This window comes from Entamoeba histolytica, genomic scaffold (assembly GCF_000208925.1).
Source record: "Entamoeba histolytica HM-1:IMSS scf_1104750519255 genomic scaffold, whole genome shotgun sequence".
Taxonomy (NCBI): Eukaryota; Evosea; order Mastigamoebida; family Endamoebidae; genus Entamoeba; species Entamoeba histolytica.
In genome coordinates, this window is record NW_001914872.1 from 37297 (window position 1) to 60623 (window position 23327).

At 25.6% G+C, this 23327-nt stretch overlaps 14 protein-coding genes across 14 annotated transcripts in view; 7 read left to right on the forward strand and 7 right to left on the reverse strand.

Annotated features, from left to right (window-relative positions):
* Positions 1 to 20, forward strand: part of EHI_197000 (phosphatidylinositol-3,4,5-trisphosphate3-phosphatase, putative) — a gene marked incomplete at both ends in the record, with an annotated part of 744 nt that extends 724 nt beyond the window's left edge. The window contains one exon of the mRNA XM_001913429.1: positions 1 to 20. This exon is cut by the window's left edge and continues 724 nt beyond it. Within this exon, the coding sequence (XP_001913464.1) occupies positions 1 to 20 (20 nt within the window).
* Positions 21 to 1171: 1151 nt separating this feature from the next.
* On the forward strand, positions 1172 to 3517 carry EHI_197010 (uncharacterized protein; the record flags this gene model as incomplete). The annotated part of the gene is made up of 1 exon (XM_648049.2): positions 1172 to 3517. The coding sequence occupies one exon, from the start codon at positions 1172 to 1174 to the stop codon at positions 3515 to 3517; it is 2346 nt and encodes a 781-aa protein (XP_653141.2).
* A 131-nt stretch (positions 3518 to 3648) lies between these two features.
* Positions 3649 to 4218, reverse strand: EHI_197020 (signal peptidase, putative; the record flags this gene model as incomplete). The annotated part of the gene is made up of 1 exon (XM_648050.1): positions 3649 to 4218. The coding sequence occupies one exon, from the start codon at positions 4216 to 4218 to the stop codon at positions 3649 to 3651; it is 570 nt and encodes a 189-aa protein (XP_653142.1).
* Positions 4219 to 4365: 147 nt separating this feature from the next.
* EHI_197030 (40S ribosomal protein S10, putative) lies at positions 4366 to 4778 on the reverse strand. Its single transcript, XM_648051.2, has one exon. It carries the CDS (start codon positions 4766 to 4768, stop codon positions 4385 to 4387), a length of 384 nt encoding a protein of 127 aa, XP_653143.1. The 5' UTR covers positions 4769 to 4778; the 3' UTR covers positions 4366 to 4384.
* A 238-nt stretch (positions 4779 to 5016) lies between these two features.
* EHI_197040 (uncharacterized protein) lies at positions 5017 to 7723 on the reverse strand (the record flags this gene model as incomplete). The annotated part of the gene is made up of 2 exons (XM_648052.2): positions 5017 to 5249; positions 5308 to 7723. The coding sequence occupies 2 exons, from the start codon at positions 7721 to 7723 to the stop codon at positions 5017 to 5019; spliced, it is 2649 nt and encodes an 882-aa protein (XP_653144.2).
* Positions 7724 to 7983: 260 nt separating this feature from the next.
* Positions 7984 to 9240, reverse strand: EHI_197050 (DnaJ domain containing protein; the record flags this gene model as incomplete). The annotated part of the gene is made up of 1 exon (XM_648053.1): positions 7984 to 9240. The coding sequence occupies one exon, from the start codon at positions 9238 to 9240 to the stop codon at positions 7984 to 7986; it is 1257 nt and encodes a 418-aa protein (XP_653145.1).
* A 795-nt stretch (positions 9241 to 10035) lies between these two features.
* On the forward strand, positions 10036 to 10731 carry EHI_197060 (ser/thr protein phosphatase family protein; the record flags this gene model as incomplete). Its single annotated transcript, XM_648054.1, has 1 exon — positions 10036 to 10731. The coding sequence occupies one exon, from the start codon at positions 10036 to 10038 to the stop codon at positions 10729 to 10731; it is 696 nt and encodes a 231-aa protein (XP_653146.1).
* A 131-nt stretch (positions 10732 to 10862) lies between these two features.
* Positions 10863 to 11621, forward strand: EHI_197070 (steroid 5-alpha reductase, putative; the record flags this gene model as incomplete). The annotated part of the gene is made up of 1 exon (XM_648055.1): positions 10863 to 11621. One exon carries the CDS (start codon positions 10863 to 10865, stop codon positions 11619 to 11621), a length of 759 nt encoding a protein of 252 aa, XP_653147.1.
* A 58-nt stretch (positions 11622 to 11679) lies between these two features.
* Positions 11680 to 15714, reverse strand: EHI_197080 (uncharacterized protein; the record flags this gene model as incomplete). Its single annotated transcript, XM_648056.1, has 1 exon — positions 11680 to 15714. The coding sequence occupies one exon, from the start codon at positions 15712 to 15714 to the stop codon at positions 11680 to 11682; it is 4035 nt and encodes a 1344-aa protein (XP_653148.1).
* Positions 15715 to 16256: 542 nt separating this feature from the next.
* EHI_197090 (uncharacterized protein) lies at positions 16257 to 16841 on the forward strand (the record flags this gene model as incomplete). Its single annotated transcript, XM_648057.1, has 2 exons — positions 16257 to 16482; positions 16540 to 16841. The coding sequence occupies 2 exons, from the start codon at positions 16257 to 16259 to the stop codon at positions 16839 to 16841; spliced, it is 528 nt and encodes a 175-aa protein (XP_653149.1).
* A 103-nt stretch (positions 16842 to 16944) lies between these two features.
* EHI_197100 (uncharacterized protein) lies at positions 16945 to 17766 on the reverse strand (the record flags this gene model as incomplete). Its single annotated transcript, XM_648058.2, has 1 exon — positions 16945 to 17766. One exon carries the CDS (start codon positions 17764 to 17766, stop codon positions 16945 to 16947), a length of 822 nt encoding a protein of 273 aa, XP_653150.2.
* A 513-nt stretch (positions 17767 to 18279) lies between these two features.
* On the reverse strand, positions 18280 to 19263 carry EHI_197110 (snRNA activating protein complex subunit, putative; the record flags this gene model as incomplete). The annotated part of the gene is made up of 1 exon (XM_648059.2): positions 18280 to 19263. One exon carries the CDS (start codon positions 19261 to 19263, stop codon positions 18280 to 18282), a length of 984 nt encoding a protein of 327 aa, XP_653151.2.
* Positions 19264 to 19483: 220 nt separating this feature from the next.
* On the forward strand, positions 19484 to 21337 carry EHI_197120 (protein phosphatase, putative; the record flags this gene model as incomplete). Its single annotated transcript, XM_648060.1, has 1 exon — positions 19484 to 21337. One exon carries the CDS (start codon positions 19484 to 19486, stop codon positions 21335 to 21337), a length of 1854 nt encoding a protein of 617 aa, XP_653152.1.
* Positions 21338 to 21514: 177 nt separating this feature from the next.
* Positions 21515 to 22798, forward strand: EHI_197130 (uncharacterized protein; the record flags this gene model as incomplete). Its single annotated transcript, XM_648061.2, has 1 exon — positions 21515 to 22798. The coding sequence occupies one exon, from the start codon at positions 21515 to 21517 to the stop codon at positions 22796 to 22798; it is 1284 nt and encodes a 427-aa protein (XP_653153.1).
* Positions 22799 to 23327: the final 529 nt, after the last annotated feature.

The window sequence follows — 23327 nt, forward strand, 5'->3', positions numbered from 1 at the left end:
TATTGAAATTTTTTAAATAAGTATAAATATTCTAAATCTTTTCATAACTTTAAAATATTTTTATCTTTACATTCAACCTTCTCAGTCTTAATATAGAAGATGTTTTTTTTAATAAAATCCTTCTTTAAGTATTTTTAGAGAGTTTTTATAATAATGTGTATTATTTTTAATTTAGATTGAACATTTTCTTGTTGTGTATTAATTTATCTATCATTGTGTAAGAAAAAAAAAGGTACTTTGTTCATATAATACATCTTTTAAAACAAAATAATAAAAATATTTATGTGTTTTATTTTTTGTTATATCTTAATGTTTTGTTTCAGCTAATTTTATAACTTTTTTTTAACGATTGAATATTAATCAATGACTATTTAGTAATATTGTTGCCTTGAATATTTTAATTAATATTGGATAGTGACTTTGTTTTTAAAAAATTTTATAGTTATTATGAGAGTTACTTATTTGAAAGAAATGAATAGAAATGATTTGTTTGAAATTTTGTAATAATTTAGGAAAATAAAAAAGAATTATGTGATGTATTTGATAGTTAAAGTGAATAAATTTCTCATTCTAACTTAGTACTACATCTTTTTATGTTGCTTTAACATATTTAATTGAATATTTTCTAGAAATATCAACGGGTATGAAAGCTTTTCAAAAATATAAAAAATAATTCAAATAAATGAAAATAATCTTTTAAGGTAAAATAAATTATGGGGTTGAAAAATTATTTTGCCACTCATCTTTTTAATAATAACATAATTCAATACAAGAAAAAAAATTATTTTTTTATTATAGAAAGTTAATTTAAAATTTTTAACAATGAACTTCCAAAAAAGAAACTTATGTTTATTTTAAAAAAATAAGTTCCAAAGAAAAATTGTTACAAGAGATGACTTTCCTACGAAATAAGATCCATTCAAACGCAGAAGTATTGAAAGATTGTTTTTGATGGATTAGAAAAATGACAACAACAAAAATGTTCTTTAAATAAATCAAAAATATTTTACTAAAAAATTCAAAAAGATGTTAGTTAAAGAAAAAGAGAGAACTAAAAATATATGATAAAAAGAAATACAATTTTTTGTAAGAGTAGAATAACAAACTATATTTTAATAATAAATAAGTCATTAAAAAAAGGAAAAGAAAAATTAAAACAAAAACAAACGACATGAAAGAACTAAATAATTTAGAAAACTTAAATATTCACAAAAAAATGACAAGTGTTATAAGAGAAGCTGTTTCTAAAGCCAAAAGAAGATACCAACAATATGGATTTGATTTAGATCTTTCATATATTACACCACGAATTATTGCTATGGGATTTCCAAGTGAGAAATTTGAAGCTGCATATAGAAATCCATTAGTTGATGTATTACAATTTTTTGAAACATTCCATAAAGGACATTATAAAGTATATAATTTCTGTAGAGAAAAACCATATGATGGAGAACATAAAATTAAAGGAGAATATGAATATTTTCCATTTGATGATCATAATGCACCAGAATATCAAATTATTCCACAACTTTGTAAAGATGTAGATGATTATTTAAAAGCAGATGAAAGAAATGTTATTGCACTTCATTGTAAAGCAGGAAAAGGAAGAACAGGATTAATGAGTGCATGTTTTTTGGTTTATATGCTTGATTCATTAAATGCACATGAGGCAATTGATTTTTATGGAACAACAAGAACATTTAATAAAAAAGGTGTTACTATTCCATCACAACTTAAATATATTAATTATTGGAGTGCTGCATTAAAGTATCGATTTAATATTGGTGAACGAACAGTTAAAATGGTTAAAATTGAAATGACACCAACACCAAGAATTGCAGATGAAATTTTTGTGAAAGTATCAACGTTTAATGAATTTGTATGTGAAAAGTCTCTTACAAATAATAGAAAATTAACATTTAAACCAGCTAAAGATTCAAAAAATAAAATGAAAGAAGAAGATGCATTAAAATTATATGATGAAATATATGGAGAATTAAAAGAAGAAAAAGGAACTGTTAGTACAAGAGAAGCCATTTGTGCATGGGATTGGAAAATGAGATGTATTGAAGGAGAAGATAGATTTGGTACTGATGGAAGTTCATTCCCAATTGATCCAGTTACTATTCATGGAGATATTAAATTAGAATTTACTACATCTAAAGGAGGAATATTTAATATTTGGTTTAACACATGGTTTATTCATGACAATAGACTTGAATTTTCTAAAATGGAATTAGATAAAGGATTTAAAGATGATAAACAATTGGCACCTAATTTTAAAGTAGTATTATACTTTGAAGATGTTACTACTGCACCAGCAGGAGAACAAGAAATGCCAGTTTGTCAAGTTGGAATTAGAACTGATATTCCAGAAGATGTTACTGATCCTAGTCAAGTTCCACCAATGCCTGTTAGTGTTGCATGTGATCCTAATGTAAATGCAGCAGAATGTTTATTAAAAGAAACAGAAGCAGTAGAAAATCCAAAGAGAGTTAAAGCTCCAACATGGTATCCTATTTATCATACATCATTAAATTTCAAGAATTTTGAAAGAATAGTAAGTCATAAAATTCAATTCCCAGTACAAAGAGAATTTTTCAATATAAATCCTGAATTAGATGTAGTTAAAGAGACAAGTAGAGACCCATTAGAAGTATCAAGGTCAGTATTATATTCTATTATTCAATTATATTTAAGAAGTGGATTTTATGGAAGAGTATTAGATTATCATATTGAATTAATAATGTTAGATAATTTAGATGGAGTCAAATTATTTGAACAACAAGCATCAGAATTAGCAGTAATTAATTTAGATAATTTAAAAACAGGAGAACATGAACCATTTTGGATTAATGTATATCATATTATGTTATTACATGGATTATTATATTGGAGACATAGACCAAATATTGAATTTAAAGATATGCTTAGTAATTTTAAGAAATTTGCATATAAAATAGGAGGAATATGTTATACATTACATGAGGTTCTTATGGGATGTTTAAGACAACCATGGCCAAAAGACTCATCAATAGATAAAGTAGTTGTTTTTGATGATAGTAATCCAAAATCAAAATATGCAATGAAAGAAGCAGATAAAAGTCTTGGATGTTTACTCTCATTTGGTACAACTACATCACCAGGAATATGGTTGTACTCAGTTGAAGATTTTGCACAACAAAAAGAAATTGCTATTAACACATATTTAAATAGACAAGCAGCGGCATTGGCAGCTAAGAAAGAATTTTATTTAATGGGAAATATGAAAATGTTTGCAAAAGATTATGGAGGAGAAAGTAATATGAAACGAGAGTTGTTAGCTAGACATGGAGTTGGAGAACATGAAATTAAGAAATGGAGTTTAAAGTATCAACCTGAAGATAGAGAAAATAGAATTATATTAGATCATTTAATTGCACAAAACATAGTAGTAACACATAATCCAGTTAATTTCCTTGGGCAATGTCATTTATTTAAATATGAAAAACCAAGTGTTAAAGATCCGAAAGCTTAAAAAAGAAGGGAGAAGGATAAGAAAATTATGAATTAATTAATGAAAGGTTTTATACATTTATATACTACTTTATTTTAATAAAGTTTGTTTTCAACAGAAAAAGAAAAAAGATCAAAATGTAATTCAATTGATTATTGGTCTTTGTTTAATAAAACACTGATTAACAATAACCCAATAACCGTCCATTTAAGGATTGGGTAATCAGTTAATGCAATTGTAATCATTCCTACATATGGAATATGAGCATATGATTTTCCAATAATTTGATCTGGTTTTAACCATAAAGGACCTCCATATAATCCTCTATCATCAACAGGATTATTATCTCCTTTAGTCAAAAAACGAACATCACCTTTAGTATCTTTATGAATTTCTATTACTCTGTGAATGATTGGAATTCCTTTAGATGGTAAATTATAAACAACAATATCACCTATCTGAATATTGTCAACACCACCTTTATTTGTTAAAAACATTAAATCACCTCTTTTAAATCCTGGTTCCATAGAACCACTTAATATAACAACAATTGGTGCTTCTGTAAAAAAGAAAATACAAAGTGCTTTCCACAATATTACAGCAGATGCAACAATTAATCCAAACTGAGTAACATTTTGAATAATTAATCTAGGACCCATAGACTTAAGAGATTGAATAGGAGCAAACATCTCAATTAGGTACAACTGAATATCAAGTTTCATCTATGAAAATATTCAAAACAATTCTAATTTCTTTTTTATTATTCAACTAATATTTCTTTCTTTTATTATTCTCTTTTGTTATTATGTTTTATTATCTCTCAGAAAGAAAAACTATTTCTTTTAAAGAATAAAACAATTAAATCAAAACACCAACTTAAACTTTCATTTATTCAGCTTTTTTCATTTCTGGTTTCTTTCCTGCATTGAAGTCCTTCTTAAGCTTTCTTTCTCCTTGGATTTGCTTAGCTTCGTCATGAACAGCTGTATGAATGCTTTGTTTAAGAGTTGATGGAACAGCATCTTCTGGAAGAGCAAGTTTTTGTCTAAGATAAGCAATTCCTTCATCATTAAGTGTCCAATAAAGACATCTCCAGTTGCAGGTTTCTTTGACACACTTTTTAGTGGCAAGACCTTTCATCAACATAAAGACTTGAAGATTTGGAATACCGAATACTGGATGGAGGCAAACAAAATCCTTATGGCAAACAATGCATCCGTCGTTGAAAAGTTGTTTATAAATGGCGATGATATCTTTGGTAGCAATTCTCATCTTGACTGACTCTTCCCAACAGTTCTTTTTTTCAGTTTTCTTTTTTAATTCCTAGGGTTCTTTATTATTTTTTATTTCTATTTTACTATTCTTTCTACTTTTTTTACTATTCTTTATTCCTTTTGTTTTTCTTCTTTATCTCTTTTTCTTCTTGTTGTATATAACACTTCCTTTTATAACAAAAATTTGTTGAAAATTTAACCTAATTTTATGTTTTATTGATAATGCCTTTAATTCTTTGTTAATTGTTAATGTATACTTTCTCGTGAATCACTTCCACTTTCTCCACCTTTTGTTTGTTGTGGTGCTACATACTTGACTGAGACAGAACTCGACCGTCTTGGAGTTGGTGAGCTATTTATTATTGATGATTTAGGTGTCTTACTTTCTTTATGTTTAATTTGTTTTTCAGGGTCTCTTGAACAAATTTTGTCAAGCCAATTTAAGCTAACACAATTATTGTGAAGAATTGTATTACAATCTAAAATATAAATATATATTTATTATTATTATTATTATTAAATAACAATATAACAAACATTCACATAATAATCCTTGTCTTAAATGTACTTTTCCTTTACATTTAGCACAAACACCTTCTTTATTATTAACAAGATATGAATGTCTATAATATCCTGTAACTAATGATTGAATTTCACCACCACATCCAAAGAATAATGTATAATTTGAAAGATGTTTTTCTGGATTTTCAATATTAAGAATACATCCACCAACTAATTCACTACTACCAATTGTTGCAACATTATCCATTTTTAATTCAGTATTATTAATAGCTTTAATTGATCCATTTCCACAACATACCCAAACATCATTAATAAATGGAGTAAGTGTATTTGGTTTATTTACTTCAAATGTAATTGGTTGTTTTCCTTTTTGAAGAACAGTAATACAATCTTTTGTATTTAATGCAATATAAAGAGAATTATGTAATGCTAAAATATTCGATACAGGCACTTTTCCAATTTCTTTTATCATTGTAAATTTACTTTTTGGTGTTGGTGGAAATTCTGTTCTAAAAACACCACCAATAGTACCAACATGTAACATTTTCTTTAATACACATGCACTTGTAGTAAATGATGGGATTTTTAATTTATACCATTTATATTTCATTTTCTTACTAAATTCAATAAGAGCAAAATCCCCTTGTTCTGAAAGAATCCAAACAATACCTTTTTCTGATCCAATTTCAACAATTCTTGAAGCTAATGAAAGATCACATTTAACTTCATTTCTTATATCTCCATCATAAATATTTATTGTTCCATTTTCACTTCCACAAATTACTTTTTTATTTATTGAATGAACTGCTGATATTCTCCATGGTAGTGTTATACTTGTTATTTCCATACAATCCATACTATTAAATGTAGATATCATACTTTTATTTCCTTCTACTTTTTTACATGCCCAAATAGTTCCATTAACTTCCCAAACATGTGATATTATATTCATATCATCTTTTGGTGATGTTATATCTTCTTTTTCACTTTGATTAACTTTAGCAATTAATTCATCAACATCTCTTGCTGCTTCTCCAGTACTTGATGTTGTATCTTTATCTCTTGGTGGTTCAGTACTAGAACCAAATGGTGAACTTTTTGTTGACCCAACATTTAACATTAATGGTGAATAAATTCCTGTAAATTCACTTCCTCTTCTTATTTTACGTGATATAGTTGTTCTTGATGATGAAATAATACCATCATCTCCTAATTTTGTTGGAGATACATCTTTTTTCTTAAACTTTTCATTAAATAAATAAATTTCTCTTAGTACCATATCATAATTCTTTAAATTTTCTGGTAATTTTTCTTGAAATGAAGAATGACTTTGAGTAGAAAGATAAAGTTGTTCTATTGCTACATTTGTTGTATATCCATATTGAATAAATGTTGGATTTAATATTGAAATACATTTATTTTGAATATGTAAAAACATTAGTCTATGATAAAAATGATCTTTCATTAATTCTTCAACTTCACTAATACTATTATTTAATTCATTAATATTAGATAATGATTGAATTGTAGTAAATAATGATTCACAACATGATTTTAATACTGAACTTTCATTACTTTCAGATTTAAATGATAATCCTGATAATCCACTTCCTCTTTTTTTTAATGTTTCATTTTCTTTTTTAATTTTTTTATAATTATCATTTAATTCTTCATATCTCTTATTTAAATCATTATAAGTATCTTTTAATTTGTCACTTTGTTTAATTTGTTCTTTTGTTGAATCTCTTTCTTGTTTAAGTAATACAATATCTTGATTTAAACTCATAACTTTCTTTTCTAACAATGATTGTTGCATTCGTAAATCATCTTTCTCTGTATCTACATTTTTTATAAGTATAGCATCTGTAATTTTTGTTCCATCTAATAATACCCTAAACGTCATTTCTAATTCTGATGGTCCAACCCCTCCATTAATCATTTGTCCTTGTAATGTATGTAATTGTTTAATAGTTTCTGCATGATTTTTTCTTTCATCTTCAATTTGAGTAACAAGATCTTCACGTTCATTTTTCATTTTAGTCATTTCAGCAAGTATTTTTTTCATACTATTAGCAGATTGTAAGATTTGTTCTTTTCGAGTCTCATTTAATTGTGTTGCTTCATTCAATTTATGTGTCAAATCTCTAATCTTTCTTTCTAACTCTTCCTTTTGTGCAATAGTTGTTCTTTTTAATTCTGAATATTCCTTAATAATATTTTCAAGCATTTCTCTCGTATCGTCATCATCAGTATCATCATCAGTTCTACTTTCTTCACTTTTTTGACTATCTACACTTTTGGAATCTGAATAACTATCACTATACGACTCATCATCATGACTATATTCTCCATTATATGAATCTGATTGTGACTCAGTATCACTAACTTCACTCCCTTTTGTCTTTTCTACTTGGTTTTCCTTAACGCTCATTCCTCGTTATATTTGCTTTTTCAAGTGAGTTCTTTCTTTTGGATTTTTTCTTTTTCAATTACCTAATTAATACTAATTATAGTTTATTTACTATTCCTGATAGATTGTCTTCGTTCGTAAAAGAAGCTTGTTTTTCTCTCTCCAAACTTTCTAAAAATCTTGTTTCTACCGCTGTAATGTTTTTATAACTCCTTTTTCTTACTTTTATTTCTAAAATACAAAAACAAATCATATAAGATAAACTTTTTTATAACATTAAATTATTCCTCTTCATCCTCATCATTATGTACTTCTACTTCTACTCCATTTGATTTATCTTCTTTCTCTTCATTTCCATCATAATATCTTTCATGTTCTTTTGACGGATTCATGTAATTAACTAGCTTTAATACATCTCGAGTTAATTTACAAGACAAACAAGGTGCTACAATGGCAAATCCATGAATTAAAGCTAAAACAATTAAAATAGGAATAAATGCACATGTCCAATAATAATTATGTCGACTTCCAATATTTAATCCAATTAAAAATGTTTGAAGAATATAAAAACTACATTTAATCCATGCCCAAATAATGAATTTAATATCAAATTTTTCTGATATTGATCCTGAAAAGAATGTTGTAATTTTAATATTAGATAATGTTTCTTCTAATGCATTAACAAAAAGATAAACTGCAAAAACCCAAGTAGCTGCTGTATATTCAGGTTCTATTTCATTTATTTTTCTAATATATTGTGCATACCATAAACAAGATATAAATCCAAGTAATATACTTGATTTAAGACATTTAAATGTAACATTTTTAGTCACTTCATAACAAGAATATTCATATTTATGTTTTATTTTTTTACCTTCTGGATTTATTGTTACAACAATATTTGGTTCAAAAAACTGTTTAATACTAATCACAAAATCAAAAAACACAAAGAAAAATGCTGGAACTAAAAGATTTCCCCAATGTGTATTAATACTATCATCCATTCCAATTGAAATGAAAATAATTGTTAATAGAAAACTTACCCACTTCAAAGTTGAAAGAATTTTATTTAATGCTCCCTCTACAAATAAAGATGAAAAAATAGGTATTAATATATAAATATATATTGGTATTTCAATACATGCAAAATACCATGTCTTAGGAACATCTAATCGAATTAAAAACATTATAATCCAAACATCAAATAACCCTACTATTATTATTAATAATGGAATAGAACAACATGACATACAATTTAAACATAATGACATTTGACAAATTATTTCTTGATATTCAAAAATGGTATATCCAAACAAATCATATACTCGTTTATTTCTATAATTTGATAAGAAATTATATGCATCAGTAATTTTTTGAAATTTTTCAGCTGCATCCTCTTCTTTAGATTTATCAGGATGATATTGTAATGCTAATTTACGATATGCTTTCTTAATATCTTCTTCATTTGATTTATTTGGTAATCCAAGAATGGAATAAAAATCTTTAGGATCACTAAAATCAGGAGTATATTCATCCATTCTTTCTGTTTTTAAAGAAGAAAGATTTATTTAGTAAAGATACTATTTGGTATGTTTCTATCATTCATTTATTATATTTTATTATAATGTTATTCTATTTTCTAATTCTTTATTGTATTTCTTAATTATCCTTTTAATTATTATTTTTTAGGTTTTTTAAACTTCTTTACTTTTTAAAGCATAAAAACTCTCTGTAAGTAATAAAAAGAATCATTTGAATTTATTTCTTCAAATAATCCTCTTCTATTTAGACTCTTCTTTCTTAAGTAATATTCTTTTGTTCTTTATTGTACTTTCACCATCTTTTTAGACTTTGATTTAGTAATCTTTTTGTTTTATAAGAAGAGGAATTTTAATAAATGTACTTCACTTCTATATTTTTCAATTTCCTTTTCATTTTATGATTTGGGTTATTATTTGGGTTATTATCTTCTTACATTATACAAAAACGAAAAAGAGATAAGATAATATCAATCTTGTTTAGATTAAGAGGAAATGAAAATAATTCTACTTGATGAAAAAGTCAGAAATATGTTTTTCTCTTTTTGTTATGCTTCAAAGGGATAAAAGTCAAGAAAAATTCATTTCTTTTTAAAAAGCAAAATGGAAAACTCAAAATAAAATTGAAGATGGAATTGTCCAATCAAGTGAAAATTCGGCATTTTACTATTCTCTCACCATCAAAAATAGACGTCAAAGTCATTATAAATATCGTGGTTACCAAGTAAACAAAAAATGCAAATATAATTAGTTTAAAAAGAAAGAGTATCAGATAAAGAGAACTTCTTTAGTTACATGACCCGACCATTATTGATAAGCATTCTTTCAGATACACATGGATTACATGAAAAAATAAAAATTAGACCATGTGATTTTTTGATAATTTGTGGAGATATAAGTGAGAGAGGAAAGAAAGGGTCATTAAAAGGATTTAAAGAATGGTTAAATGATGTTCCAGCAGACAATATTATTTTAGTTTTTGGTAATCATGAAAAGAAAATTATTAAGGAATTAAAAGAATGGTTAGAAGATATACCAAGACTATATATTCTTAGTGACTCAATTCAAATAATTAATAATATCCAATTTCTTGGATTTTCTTTTCCAGTAAATGACCATATCGTTGAATGGGCAAATAATAATATTATTAAAGAATTACCACTAATCATTATTAGTCATGAACCTCCATATGGAATACTTGATCTTAGACAAACAACTAGTACAAAAAATAATAAAAAATATAGGCATGGTGGTTCTAATGCACTTCTTCGATGTATTATTTCATTACAACCACAACTTTGTTGTTTTGGTCATTGTCATTATTCTACAGGAACAAAAAGATATGGAGAAACATTATTTGTAAATGCAGCTATGGTAAATGAATTTGGACAACTTTGTAAACATCCAAAAGAATTAATTTGTTTTAACAAATATTTCTTTGATGCAGTTTGGAGAGATTCTATAAAGGATAGATATTTTCTTTGTGAATGATGAATGTATTGATTAATATTTTTAATTGGAATATAGTTTTTCTAAAGACTCCATTTCTTAGAGTATTCTTTTCCTTTTGAAAAGAACTTAATAAACAATTATTTCATAATTTTAATTATAGTAGAATTAAAATGAATAGTGAAAGTATATATTATTTATTTCTTCTTGTAATGGTGATACTTGGATTTATTGTATTTGTTCTACTTCATTATGTTACTGCTGGATATGGAATGTTTCAAACTGATAAATGGGGAGTGACAATAAACAACAGAATTGGATGGTGTATTATGGAAATTGTATCAATGATAGGTATGCTTATCTTTTATGTCTATTCTTCTGTAGATGAAATAGTCCCAATAATTTCATTAATTCTTTTTGTAATTCATTATTTTAGAAGAAGTATTATTTTCCCATTAAGAATGTCAAAAGGAGGGAAAATGCCTATTATTATAATGTTAATGGGAATGGTATTTAATTTGTGTAATTGTTATGTACAAGCAGGATGGTTATTTTTGTATCATCCACCACATTATTATTTAGGATGGTTTAATACTCCACAATGTTATTTTGGAGTGTTAGTCTTTTTTGTTGGAATGGCAATTAATGTTCATTCTGATGAAATAATAAGAAATCTTCGTAAAGAAGGAGAAACAGAGCATAAATTACCTCAGGGTGGGTTATTTGATTATGTTACATCTGCTCAATATTTTGGAGAATTAGTTGAATGGTTAGGTTTTTCTATATTTACATTATCTCCAGGTGCTATTGTATTTTTTCTCTGGACATTTGCTAATCTTATGCCAAGAGCAAGAAGTGTTCATTTGGCTTACAGAAGAAAGTTCAAAAACCAAGTTGGGGATAGAAAAATTTTAATTCCATTTATTTATTAATCTAAGATTCAATTAATATTTTATTTGTTTTTACAAAATAATGATTTTAATCAACAAGTTAAGCCATATACCATGGAATAGCTTGTAAACTTAATAATTCCATATCATCTTCTGAAAATATACTTTTGTCATATTTTAATAATTGACCAAACTTTCTTCTAAATGACATTAAGGTATTGTTACAATATTTCTTAATTTGACTATTCTTTGGTTTAAATTGAAGAAGTTGATGAACCGCACTTTTAATTGAATTGGTAATAAAGAGTGTTCGAGATAGTACAATGCATGATAATGCTGTAATATAAAGATGTTCATTACTAATATTATTATCTAATTGCTTTTCAATAATCTTTTCACAAAATTCAATGTCATTTGTTTTCTGAACATAATGTGTCATAAGATCAGAACAACAAGAATTAACTATAAAGTTATTTGTGTTCATCATTTTATTAAAGTTAAGTTGATTTACAAAATCCAAATTATTCATTGAGCATAATGTATCAAGAACTAACAGTTTACCATTTTTATCAGAATCAAAATAAAGTTGTTGAATCTTCTCAACAAATTGCGATTGAACTTCTTTCTTTACCATACTAATTGGTTTTAATATTTTAGAATTATCAAATGGATATAATGTACTCAGAGTATGAATAGTTTCAATGTAAAGTTCGATAGTATTACTATTAATTATATCAATGGCATTGAATATAACATTTATATTAGCATTGAGAGTAGTATTAGAAGTTGGTTTATTATTATCTTTTAAAATTTGGAGGAGTAATTTGATAATTTGTTTGTTAAATCGGTTATCATTTATTAATATATGAATGAATTTACTGATGTCTTCTTTATAACATCCACAAATTACTGTTCCATTAAACAATGTATTAACTGTTGTTTCAATCAATGAATAGTTACAAAAACTATATTTGATCACAAAGAGAATGATTGTTTTGTTATAATTTCCTTTAATAATACTTTTAATACATCTTGAATAGATTTCTTTTAATAATGTATAATCATTCTTAATGAAATTATGCATTATATTTTCATGGTTTGAATTTATTACTTGAAGCCAATCTACGCAATGACTTAAAATGTATTCTTGACATTCTAATCTTTCTTCTACTCCAAATGATTTAATTCCTGCAATAAGTCCTTGAAGAATGTAGAATTTTCCTTTGTTTTCTGGTTCATACTTGTTAGTAATTACTTCAATAATATTTTTAACTTCTTTGAATGTGAAGAAATGATATAATATTATAAATATATTTTGTTTTAATGGAATACTTTTTGGATAGTCATAGATGAATGGTGTTTCAATACATTTTTCAAGCATTTGATAAGTACAATTTTTTTGAAGAATTTCATTAATTTTATTATTATGAATTTCATTGTCAATTACTTTAATTTTGTATGAATCAAATACATCATTATATCCACAATATATAATATTCATTATTTCATTATTTTCTTTGATAAATTCATTTCTATCATTATTTATTATTTTAGAATGGGGTTGTTTTTCAATTGAATTAATTACTAATGAAATAGTCATTAATAGTATAAATGATACAGTAGCACTTGTTTCTTTATTAATTTGAAGACTATAATCAATGAATTGGTAAATGTTGTCATCAACCAATAATTCTTTTTTTGTTTTGCAATATTGGTTTATTGAATTAAATAATTGACTCATGTTATTAAATGTTAATGGAATACATCTCATTAATTGATTGAATACTTTGAATCCATTTGTGAGGTTAGAACATATGTATTGATTATTGAGTGATTTTAATAACATTTCAATCATTGATGTTTCATCCATCACACCCAAAGTGTCTTTTTTCATCAACTGAATTACTTTTTTGATGTTAATATCTTCAATTCTTTGAATTAAATAATCGACACTATTATTAAAAATATTTCCTCCAATAAAATATTCAATTGGAATAGAGTTTAATTTCTTTTGTTTTGTAGTTAATAAACTCTTATTAGTTATTGGTCTATTTAATTCTTTACTTAGAATTAAATATATTTCAAAAATTCTGTCAAGACTTTCTATCTCTTCATTCATTTCACTTAATTCAATAGAAATAAAATCTCTATTAATAATATTATAAATTTCATTATCAATTAACATATTTCCTTCATCAATGAGAGTGTTATGAGGATTTCTCTTAATACAATTCTCAATAATACCATAATATATTTCTTGTAACTTTTCTTCTTGTTTCATTGAACTTAATTTCCTTCCTATAATTGTCATTCGTTCAATTAATATCTGTAATTCATCTTTAAAACATTTATTCATGAAATACAATGTTGTTTGGTCAATTTTAATTTTTTGTACTTCTTGATAAATATATGTTTGTTGTTCTTTATCAATACAATTGTTCATTACAAAATCATATAAACAATCTAAATGTGATATAATACAATGTTTCATATATCTATGAAATATTTCAATCAATTTATGATCATTTTTGTCTTTATTGTAAGAATATAATAATGTATTAATGAAAATACCTTTTACTTCATCAATCACTGTTTTTAATATATCATATTTTATAAATGAATCAAATATTTGATAATAAACTTCTTCATTCTTGATAATCATTTCTTTATTCATCCCACTTTTTAATAGTCTTAATAACATAATACTTCTCTTTGTATTTTCTTCTTTAATTTCTTTCTTTTCTATTAATTCCTCAATACAAAATTGTGTAATCTTCTCAGACCATTTCATAGATTGATTGCATCCAATAAAGATATACTGAATATGTTCCATGTCAATATTTTTCTCTATACATTTGTCAATAATCATATTCAAGATCCTTTGACAATATTCATGTTTTTCACTGAATAATAATAAATAAACGTTTGATAAGTTCTTTCTATTCTTATCATTTACTGGAATAATTCCTTCAAGTATATTTTTGGTTGTTGTGACAATAACTTCGTAAATAATTGTTTCATATATTCCTTTTTGTTGTATTAATTTCCATGATGCATAAATGAAATCACAAAATAATTGAATAATTTTTATGTTCTGATGTTTTATGATGAATTGTGAAATCATTTGAATAATATTTATCATTTCTTCATGAGACATTTTAATCATTTCTTGAATCATCAATACAAAGATATTAATAACTCCAATTTGTACTAAAAATATATTATCATCAGTAAAATCAATAACTTGACTTATTTTTAATATCTCTTGAATACTAGTCTTTGGAAATAATTGAATTAGTGAATAAAATATCGACTTTGCATTATATGGTTTTAGTAGAATAAGATCTTCTCCTAAAGAATATATTATTGTTTTAATGGCATTTCCATTCTCAATAATTTCCATTGTTTCTTGACATATTTCTTCTTTATAGTTTCTTAATGTCTGAACAAAATATTTAGTAAAATAAATTCCTAATGGTTTATTAACTAGATGTTGAATTAAATGATCCATCTCTTCAAGTATTGCTTTCTTGTTATGAACAATTCCATAAACTAACAATAACCCAACAAGTTTCATTTCATCTAAACCATCTACTGTATATAATTCTTTGAGACTTATTTGGTAATTCTCATTATTTTTTTCTTTGACTATCATGTCATTAATCTTCATATAATCTGGACTTTCAACACACTGCATTTCTTTAGGATACCATTGAATAAGAGATGTAATTCTTTTCTTTAATGAAATGTCTATGTCATTACTTTTTATCCTCTTCATAACTTCTTCTTTATCAAACAACTTTGACAAAAATATTTGAATGTCAATAGGCATTTTAAGCATTTTACTATTCATAAAGGAAGGATCAAGTCGTAATTTCTTCCATCCATCATGTTTTATTGGATGTCTCACAAATTGAGTTTCAGTAATGAGTCGTTCCATTAACAAATGAATATAAAGAGTAATACATTTTAAACTCTCTTTATCAGCTTTCATAGCCATCTGAGTTAATACCCTTATTATCTCTTCTATTTCTTCATCCCTTAAATCAGCATTATTTAAGAAAAACCTTATTTCATCAATATTTTCAACTGGATATTCTTCAATATATCTTATCATAATCTCATGATTTTGCATTGTTTAAATGGACTAAATGAGTTTTAGATTCTTTTTCAATTCTAAAGATACTTATATAATTCTTCAAAAAACTTCATCAAACTACCTTAACTTCCACTGATTTTATGTAAAATATCTTTATTATATTTATTTTTCATTATATTTCGTTATACAAAACAAAAAATACTCTAAATAAAAACAAAAAGTACCAAAAACTTCAAGTGAGTTAGTATGACAAAAAATAATCAGGAAAAACAATCATTATTGTTTTGTTAAGTCAAATGCAATTCTAGTTGTCAATTCAAGAATTATAAAAATACTATAAAATGTAGTATTAATACTTAAATCAAAGATTCAGGGAAAAAAGAATCTTCTTTGATCCAAAAATATAAATTAGAGGTGAGAGAAGTAGATCCAATTAATAGTGCATTGAAATAATCATGAAACACATGCCACGTAACAATGAAATTCGATGAAAATGTAAAAATAGAAATAAGGAATATTCTGATTCAAAACCCCAGTGAGTAGTTAAACTCGGAAGTCTATGAAATATTCATCGGTTCATGAGTTGTACTGAAGGTCAAAGAGCTGTTTTATGCCAATGTACAATTTGTAGAAAAGTTAGATTTTTTACAACAGAGAAACCAAAAATTAAAACAACAAGACTTTGTGTTTTGATACTTCAATCATTGAAAGAAATAAAACCATTACAAGATTATTTTAATTTGAGAGATGATGTATATTCTTTCATTCAACAACATTGGAATATATTATCCAATCTTACAACATGTTTGTTTTAATAATAAATAAAATGAAATATAAAAATTGTATAAACTTATTATGTAGTTAAGAAACAAAATTGGAAGAAATCAATTCTTGATGCCTTTAATCATTGTCCCCAAATAGAATCAGGAAAAGGATTGTTTAATAATAGAGGATATTATAAATTGAAAGATGGAAGTATGACATCTATTAGTGATGATACAGAGACATTAACAACTATGAATTCTATAGTAATAGGTTCCATTCAAAATGTTGTTAATCAACTATATAACAATTTATTAATTTTAAGTAAATTTGGGAATGACTCAATAGCTCAACAACATTCATATATTATGATGAATTTGTTAACTTCACTTTGTAATTAATATACTTCCTTTTATTTCATCATTTTTCTATTTTTCTTTTTTAGAAAAAAAATAAATAAAACAAAAATTACATTATTCTTTACATAAATAACAAATTCGTAATTTAATTTGAAACTATATCCTCTGACACTTTATTACTACCATTAACACATTCTCCAATCCCATTCTGTTTACTACGAGATAAATTAAGTAATTCCCTTTTAATTGAAACGTCTTTGATTTTTTCAACAGCATACTTTAATCCATCTCTACTAAATAATTGAACATATTTCTTAATAAATTCAATCACTTTATTTTCATCTACATTACATAATTCTTTTAAACAACATCCAACACCTAATTGAACAAATCTTTCATTTACTTTAATACATGCACTACAAACTTCCCATATTTGATCTCCTTGTTTTTCTTTACAATATTTTGTAAATGTACTACAACACGCTCTCATTCTACATGGACAATTATTTTTATTCTTCCAACTTTCTAATTTTGAAAGAAAAATATTTGGTCGTGCAACAATTAATTCATATAATAATTTAGTAGAGATACATTCAATAGATGTATGATCATGTAAATGATTATCTAAAATTAATCCAATATCTTCAATATGTCGTTCATCAATTTTATTTATGTTCTTTAAAATAATCATAATCCCAATCATCTTAAAACTCAAATGTCTTCTTAATATTTCATATGCAATATGTAATTGTGTATTCAACGCAAGTGGTTGAATATGTCTTGGATAAAAACTATTAAATATGGATTTAATTTGTGATTGTTTGGGGTTTGAATATCGTGAAACTTCCTTTTGAATTTGTTCAATAATAGTATTAGGTGGAATAAAACACCATTCCCCTCCGATTTTAGAGATTGAACACTCAAAATTTTGTGTTTTGTTTTGCTCTTGCAGAGGAAATGCTGACATTATTATGTTTTTCCTGTTTTCTAGTGGATCTCATTTTCTTTAACTTTCCTTTTCCTTCTTTTTTACTATTTTTACTTTTTATTATCTCAACTTTTTGAGTTCTCCACGTTATGCTTTGTCATTGACTTTCTTTATGATTATTTCTAAATCTTCTTATCAAAAGATGTTAAATGAAAATATATTCTTTACTCTTCAAATACTATCCTATAAATCTCTTCTATCATGGATATAATGGTCTTTTAGATATCTATTCGTGATTGAATTTTATTTATTTTTCTATTTATCTTGTGATAAAAATTATTTATTAATTTATCAGTAATAATCTACCTTTGATAACAAGACCATAGAATCTTATGAAAGGGTATTTACAAACTTAATTATCTATACATTATTATAATCTAGATCCTACTTAAGAACCTTTTTTTTCAAATTTTGTATTAAAAAAAAAAAATAATAAAAACAATATAACAATTTTTATATTTCTTACATTCTTATTAATAAAATTTGAACCAATCAAATATCTCTCTTTTCAAATCCTATGTCCATATCATTATGTAATAAAGAAAAACATTCTTTACAATAATATGATGGATCAGATATTCCTGCACTATCCCCTGTCACTTCAATCTCTGCTTTTCTTGAATCACAAATATTACATCTTTGTTGTTCTTTTCGTTTTCTGAATATAATTCTTGGATATTTACCATTCTTATCTTCTTGTAGTGGAACTCTAATGTCTGAGACTATAAAAATATGTTCACAATCCAGTAGATGCCCATATAAATATGGCTCATCTATTTCAATATCAATTTTACCTAATTCAAAGTCTTCAATACAACACTGAAAATGAGATGGGAATCTTGAATATTGAAAATTTCGATATTCTCTCCACTCAACTAAGTTATACATAACTTGTTCTTGATTATTCTGGGATGTATAGAATGTGTCATTAATAAATATAAAATCTGGGTCATTAATTCCTTTTTGAGTGAGACAAGGAATAACAGTTCTAAGTTCACTTATAGTATTAGTTGTTTTAACTTCAATCCAACAGTCAAAATTCTTTTTAGAAAAGTCAAAAACTTTAATAGTCATAATACTATCTCCTTCTTTTAATGAAGAAGAAAATGTAAATGTCAGTGGTTCTTTTAATGAGTTTTTTGCTTCTTTAGTAACAACAATTTGTTTTTTAAAGAGTTGTTCTTCAAGATATGTTAGTTGTGTATTTGGTTTTCTGTCTGATGAAACTGGAATTTTGTTGTTAAATATTTGGTCTAATCTGAGTTTTGATACTTGTTCACTAGGAACTTCTTCATACCTTTTTGCTGCCTCATCAATAATCTCTCGTTGAGTCTCAACTCTAACATCACTTGTATCTATTGATTTCATAACATCAAGTGTTGGATGTTCTTGAGAATAAAAATTAATTAGTTTGATATATCTATGAGAAAAGGTGCTGTATTGACGAGTGTTTATTCTTTCGGATGGTGTTGACATTTGAAAATCACAGTTTGGGTTATGGGAATTTCTCATCATTTCCATATATTTTCATTAATTTGCATTGTTTTCGATATGCATAACAAAAAGGAAGATATTTCCAAAATAGAAGAGAATTATCAGATCCTGATTGTAAAGATAAGGCTGAAAAAGAGGGAAAAAACCCTTTGACTGAATGAGTTAGAAAAAGAAAATCTTTAATCTGAAATCCACTAATCTTATGTCTGAGGGAACAAAACTCAGTGAGTGTCTTCAAACAACGGGGGTTGGCATTAACGATGAAAAGGAAAAAGATTTTCCTCAGCCAAAACGAAAAGTGCTCAAGGAAAAGAAAGGCACCAAGAAAACAAATATGTCTAAGAAAACACACCCCACAGATGAAGAAGACGAAAATTCAGAAAAAGAAAAACAAACAAGTCAAGAAAAAATAAAAGAGTGTGTTGAAGAAGGGAGTGAGAAGGAATATAAATACGAAAATACAGAGAATAATGAAATTAATCTGACTGAAGTCAATCTTAATGAGCAAGTTGAAGAAGATTTTGGAGAACAAAATGAAGATAAACCAAAAAGAAAGAAGTTAAATGAAAGAAAAGCATTAAAAAGCACAAAGAGTAAAAAAGTGAAGAAAGAAAAAACAAAAACTACAAATGAAGTTATTGAAGAAGGTATTACAGTTGAGTGTTTTACAAAACAAGAAAATGAGGTAATTGCAAAGGAACAAATAAAGCAAGAAAAAGAAATTAAAGAAAATGCAGATAAAAAAGAAGTGAAAGGATTAACAAAACTACAATTAAGAGATAAGATTAATGAAAAAGAAGAAGATATAAAAGAAGAAGTAGAAATAAAAAGAAAACCATTAGATGGAAGAAAAGTAATAAAAAGAAAGAAAAAAGAAACAGAAGAAAATATAAAGAAAGGAGTTGAACAAGAAGTTGAAGAAACAGAAGAAAGTCTGAATATACCAGATATAGGAACAAAGGAGACTAAAGTAGAAGAAAGAATTTTTGAGACGAAAGAAGAAATCAAAACAGACACCACTCAAGAAGATAACAAAGAAGAAATTACAGGAAGAAAACCACTTAGAAAAAAGAAGAGTCACAAAAAAACAACGGAGACAGGAGAAGAAGAAATACACACAACAGAAGAAGAAAAGAAAAAGAAAAAAAGAAAGAAAAAAGTAAAGAAAGAAAAAGAATTAGAAGAGTTTGAAAAAACAGGGAAAAATAAATATATTGAATATTCATCAGGAGAAGATTGTAATAGAGAAGGACTTAGAAGAGCCAAAAAGAAACCAGTTGGATTAAATTATTTTTCAGAAAAGAAAGGACTCTTAACAGACGAAGATTTAATGGAAGATGAACACTATTGTGGGATGTCATTTAGAGGAGATGAAAAGAAATCAATATTTGGAATTTTTGATGGATATGGAGGAATAGGAGCAGCAAGAGAAACAAGAAGAACATTACCAAATATTATTCAAAAATTGATAGAACAAGGATTAGATAGTAAAGAGATATTAGAAAAAGGATTTTCAGAAGTTGATGAAGGAATGAACAAAGAAGAGTTTATGGATATTGGATGTACATGTACATTAATATATATATGGGAAGAAGATAATAAGGTATATATTAGAAGTGGAAATGTTGGAGATTCAACATGTTTTGTTAAAAAGATGAATAAAGGAAAACCAGAAATCATCACATTATCACAAGATCATAAAGTAACATCAGCATGTGAACAAAAAAGAATGAAAGAAGCAGGAATTACATTAGTTGAAGGACAAAAAAGAATTAATGGAGTTGGAGTAGCACGTACATTAGCTAATCATTTTGTAAAAAATTTAAATATTGGAATGATAGGCACACCATATATTAGTCCAGCTATTGTATTAGAAAGTGGGGATGAAATTATTTTATGTAGTGATGGTATTTGGGATGTAATCACACCAGAAAAGGCATTTGAAATGATGGAAAACACTCAAGTCTCCGAAGCACCCAAAGTCATTATGGAAGAATCAATGAAAATAACGGAATGTAGAGATAATGTGACTGTCATTGTCGTTAAGATCCTTTAAAATTTATCAATTCAAAATCAGCTTTTAATTTCATTGTTTTCATTCAAAATTAATTTTAAAGATTTACTTTATATTCATAAAGATACAAACATTATCATTAAAAGAACAAATAAAAATATAACATGTTTAGATGAAAAGATAATTATTAATAAGAGGTAATAAGAATTAAAAAGAAATATGAATTGCCAACGAAGTAACAAGAATAAAAAAGGCAACTCGCCTTTAAAATTTATTTATCAAACAAAAGTCTTTGAATATTTAGAACTTAAAGATTTATTAAATTGTAGACTTGTATGTAGAGAATGGAAAATGTTCTTAAACTATTTTCCATTACAATGTTCAATTTATTCCAAATCACAAATTTTTTCAATCTTTCCTCATTGTTCAAATGTTGTTATTAATGAAATATCAACACCAATTATTTCTATACTTAATACAACAAAATGGTTACAATCACTTTCTATTAGACATATGACACAAGAGTCATGTAATTTATTATCTAATATGGATTTAAAAATGTTAACATATCTTGAAATATTCTTTTCAAATGCTACTCATCTAAACATTAACAATTTATTGAATTTAAAAAAGTTAATGTTATATGACTTTCCATCACTTTTAGACAATGGGTTGATTTGTCATGTAGAATCATTGAAAACAATCAAATTATCATCAATTCCTTATTTCAGTTTTAAGAATGTTAAACAATTCTCTCCATACATTAAGGAGATTGAATTAATTAATATGCCTAAGATTGGACCAAAAAGTATTCAACAATTTAACCATTTCAAAAAGTTAAAAAAATTAACAATTAGTGATAATGAAGAATTGACAGACTCTGTTTTAAAAGAGAATCTAAAGAATGTACATTTAGAACAACTCACAATTTCAGATTGTACAGGACTTGAAGGTTCGTTTATTTCTGGGTTACCTCCTTTAAAAAAATTAACATTAACATTTAATAAATCATTGGATGATAGATGTTTGTGTACTTATAATCATTGTGAGAAAATAGAGTCTTTAGATTTGTTTGGAAGTTCTATCATAAAAATACCTTCATTTCCAAATTTGAAAAGATTATCTATTGGATATACAAATACACTTATACTTAATTTGACTCATTTAACAATGTTAAAATCTCTTGATGTTACATATTTAAAATTAAATGACACTGACCTAAACCAAATTGCTATTCTTACAGGACTTATTGCATTGAATTTATCATTTAATACTTCAATTACAAATACTGGATTAAAGAAAATAATTTCATCATGTAAAGAATTACAAGCTATTAATCTTGCACGTTGTACCTTAATTACTTCTATTGGAATTAAGATGCTCAGTCAACTAAAAAACTTACGATTTTGTGTTCTTCCAAATTTTATGAAAATTTATCATGACCAACTATGTGATGAAAAAAACTTATTTAATATGAATAATGAATGGGGACATAATAATTAAGACACTTTTATAACTTTTAAATTAAACCAAACTATAACAGATGAAATTTCCAAATAAATGTGAATTAAAAGAAATAAATTAATAATATACAGTCTTATCTTAATACTTTTTGAATTAAGACAAATCCATAAAGACTATTTCACTTAATCATCTTCATTAACATAATAATAATAGATATATCCAACAATAGCATGTACTGTAAATAATAAAAGTAAAATTGACATATATTTGATTGTTTTAATTCCTTGTTTTTTAGCACCTTTAAGAACTTCATCTACTGTTTCTTTTACTGAAGTAACTTGATTGGAAATATCATTAATACTATCACTTGAAATTGGTACAAACATTTCATCTTCAATTAATCTGCTCATTATTCTTCTTTTTTAATTATTTTGATTTTTTTTTTGATTATTAAGTTCATGTGTCTGTCGCATCTCTCTTTTGATTGGTTGGTTATTTTATTCTTTTCCTTAATTCATTGAAAGAATTTGGAAAAATCGTGTATTTGAAGAATTTCCATTTACCTCTT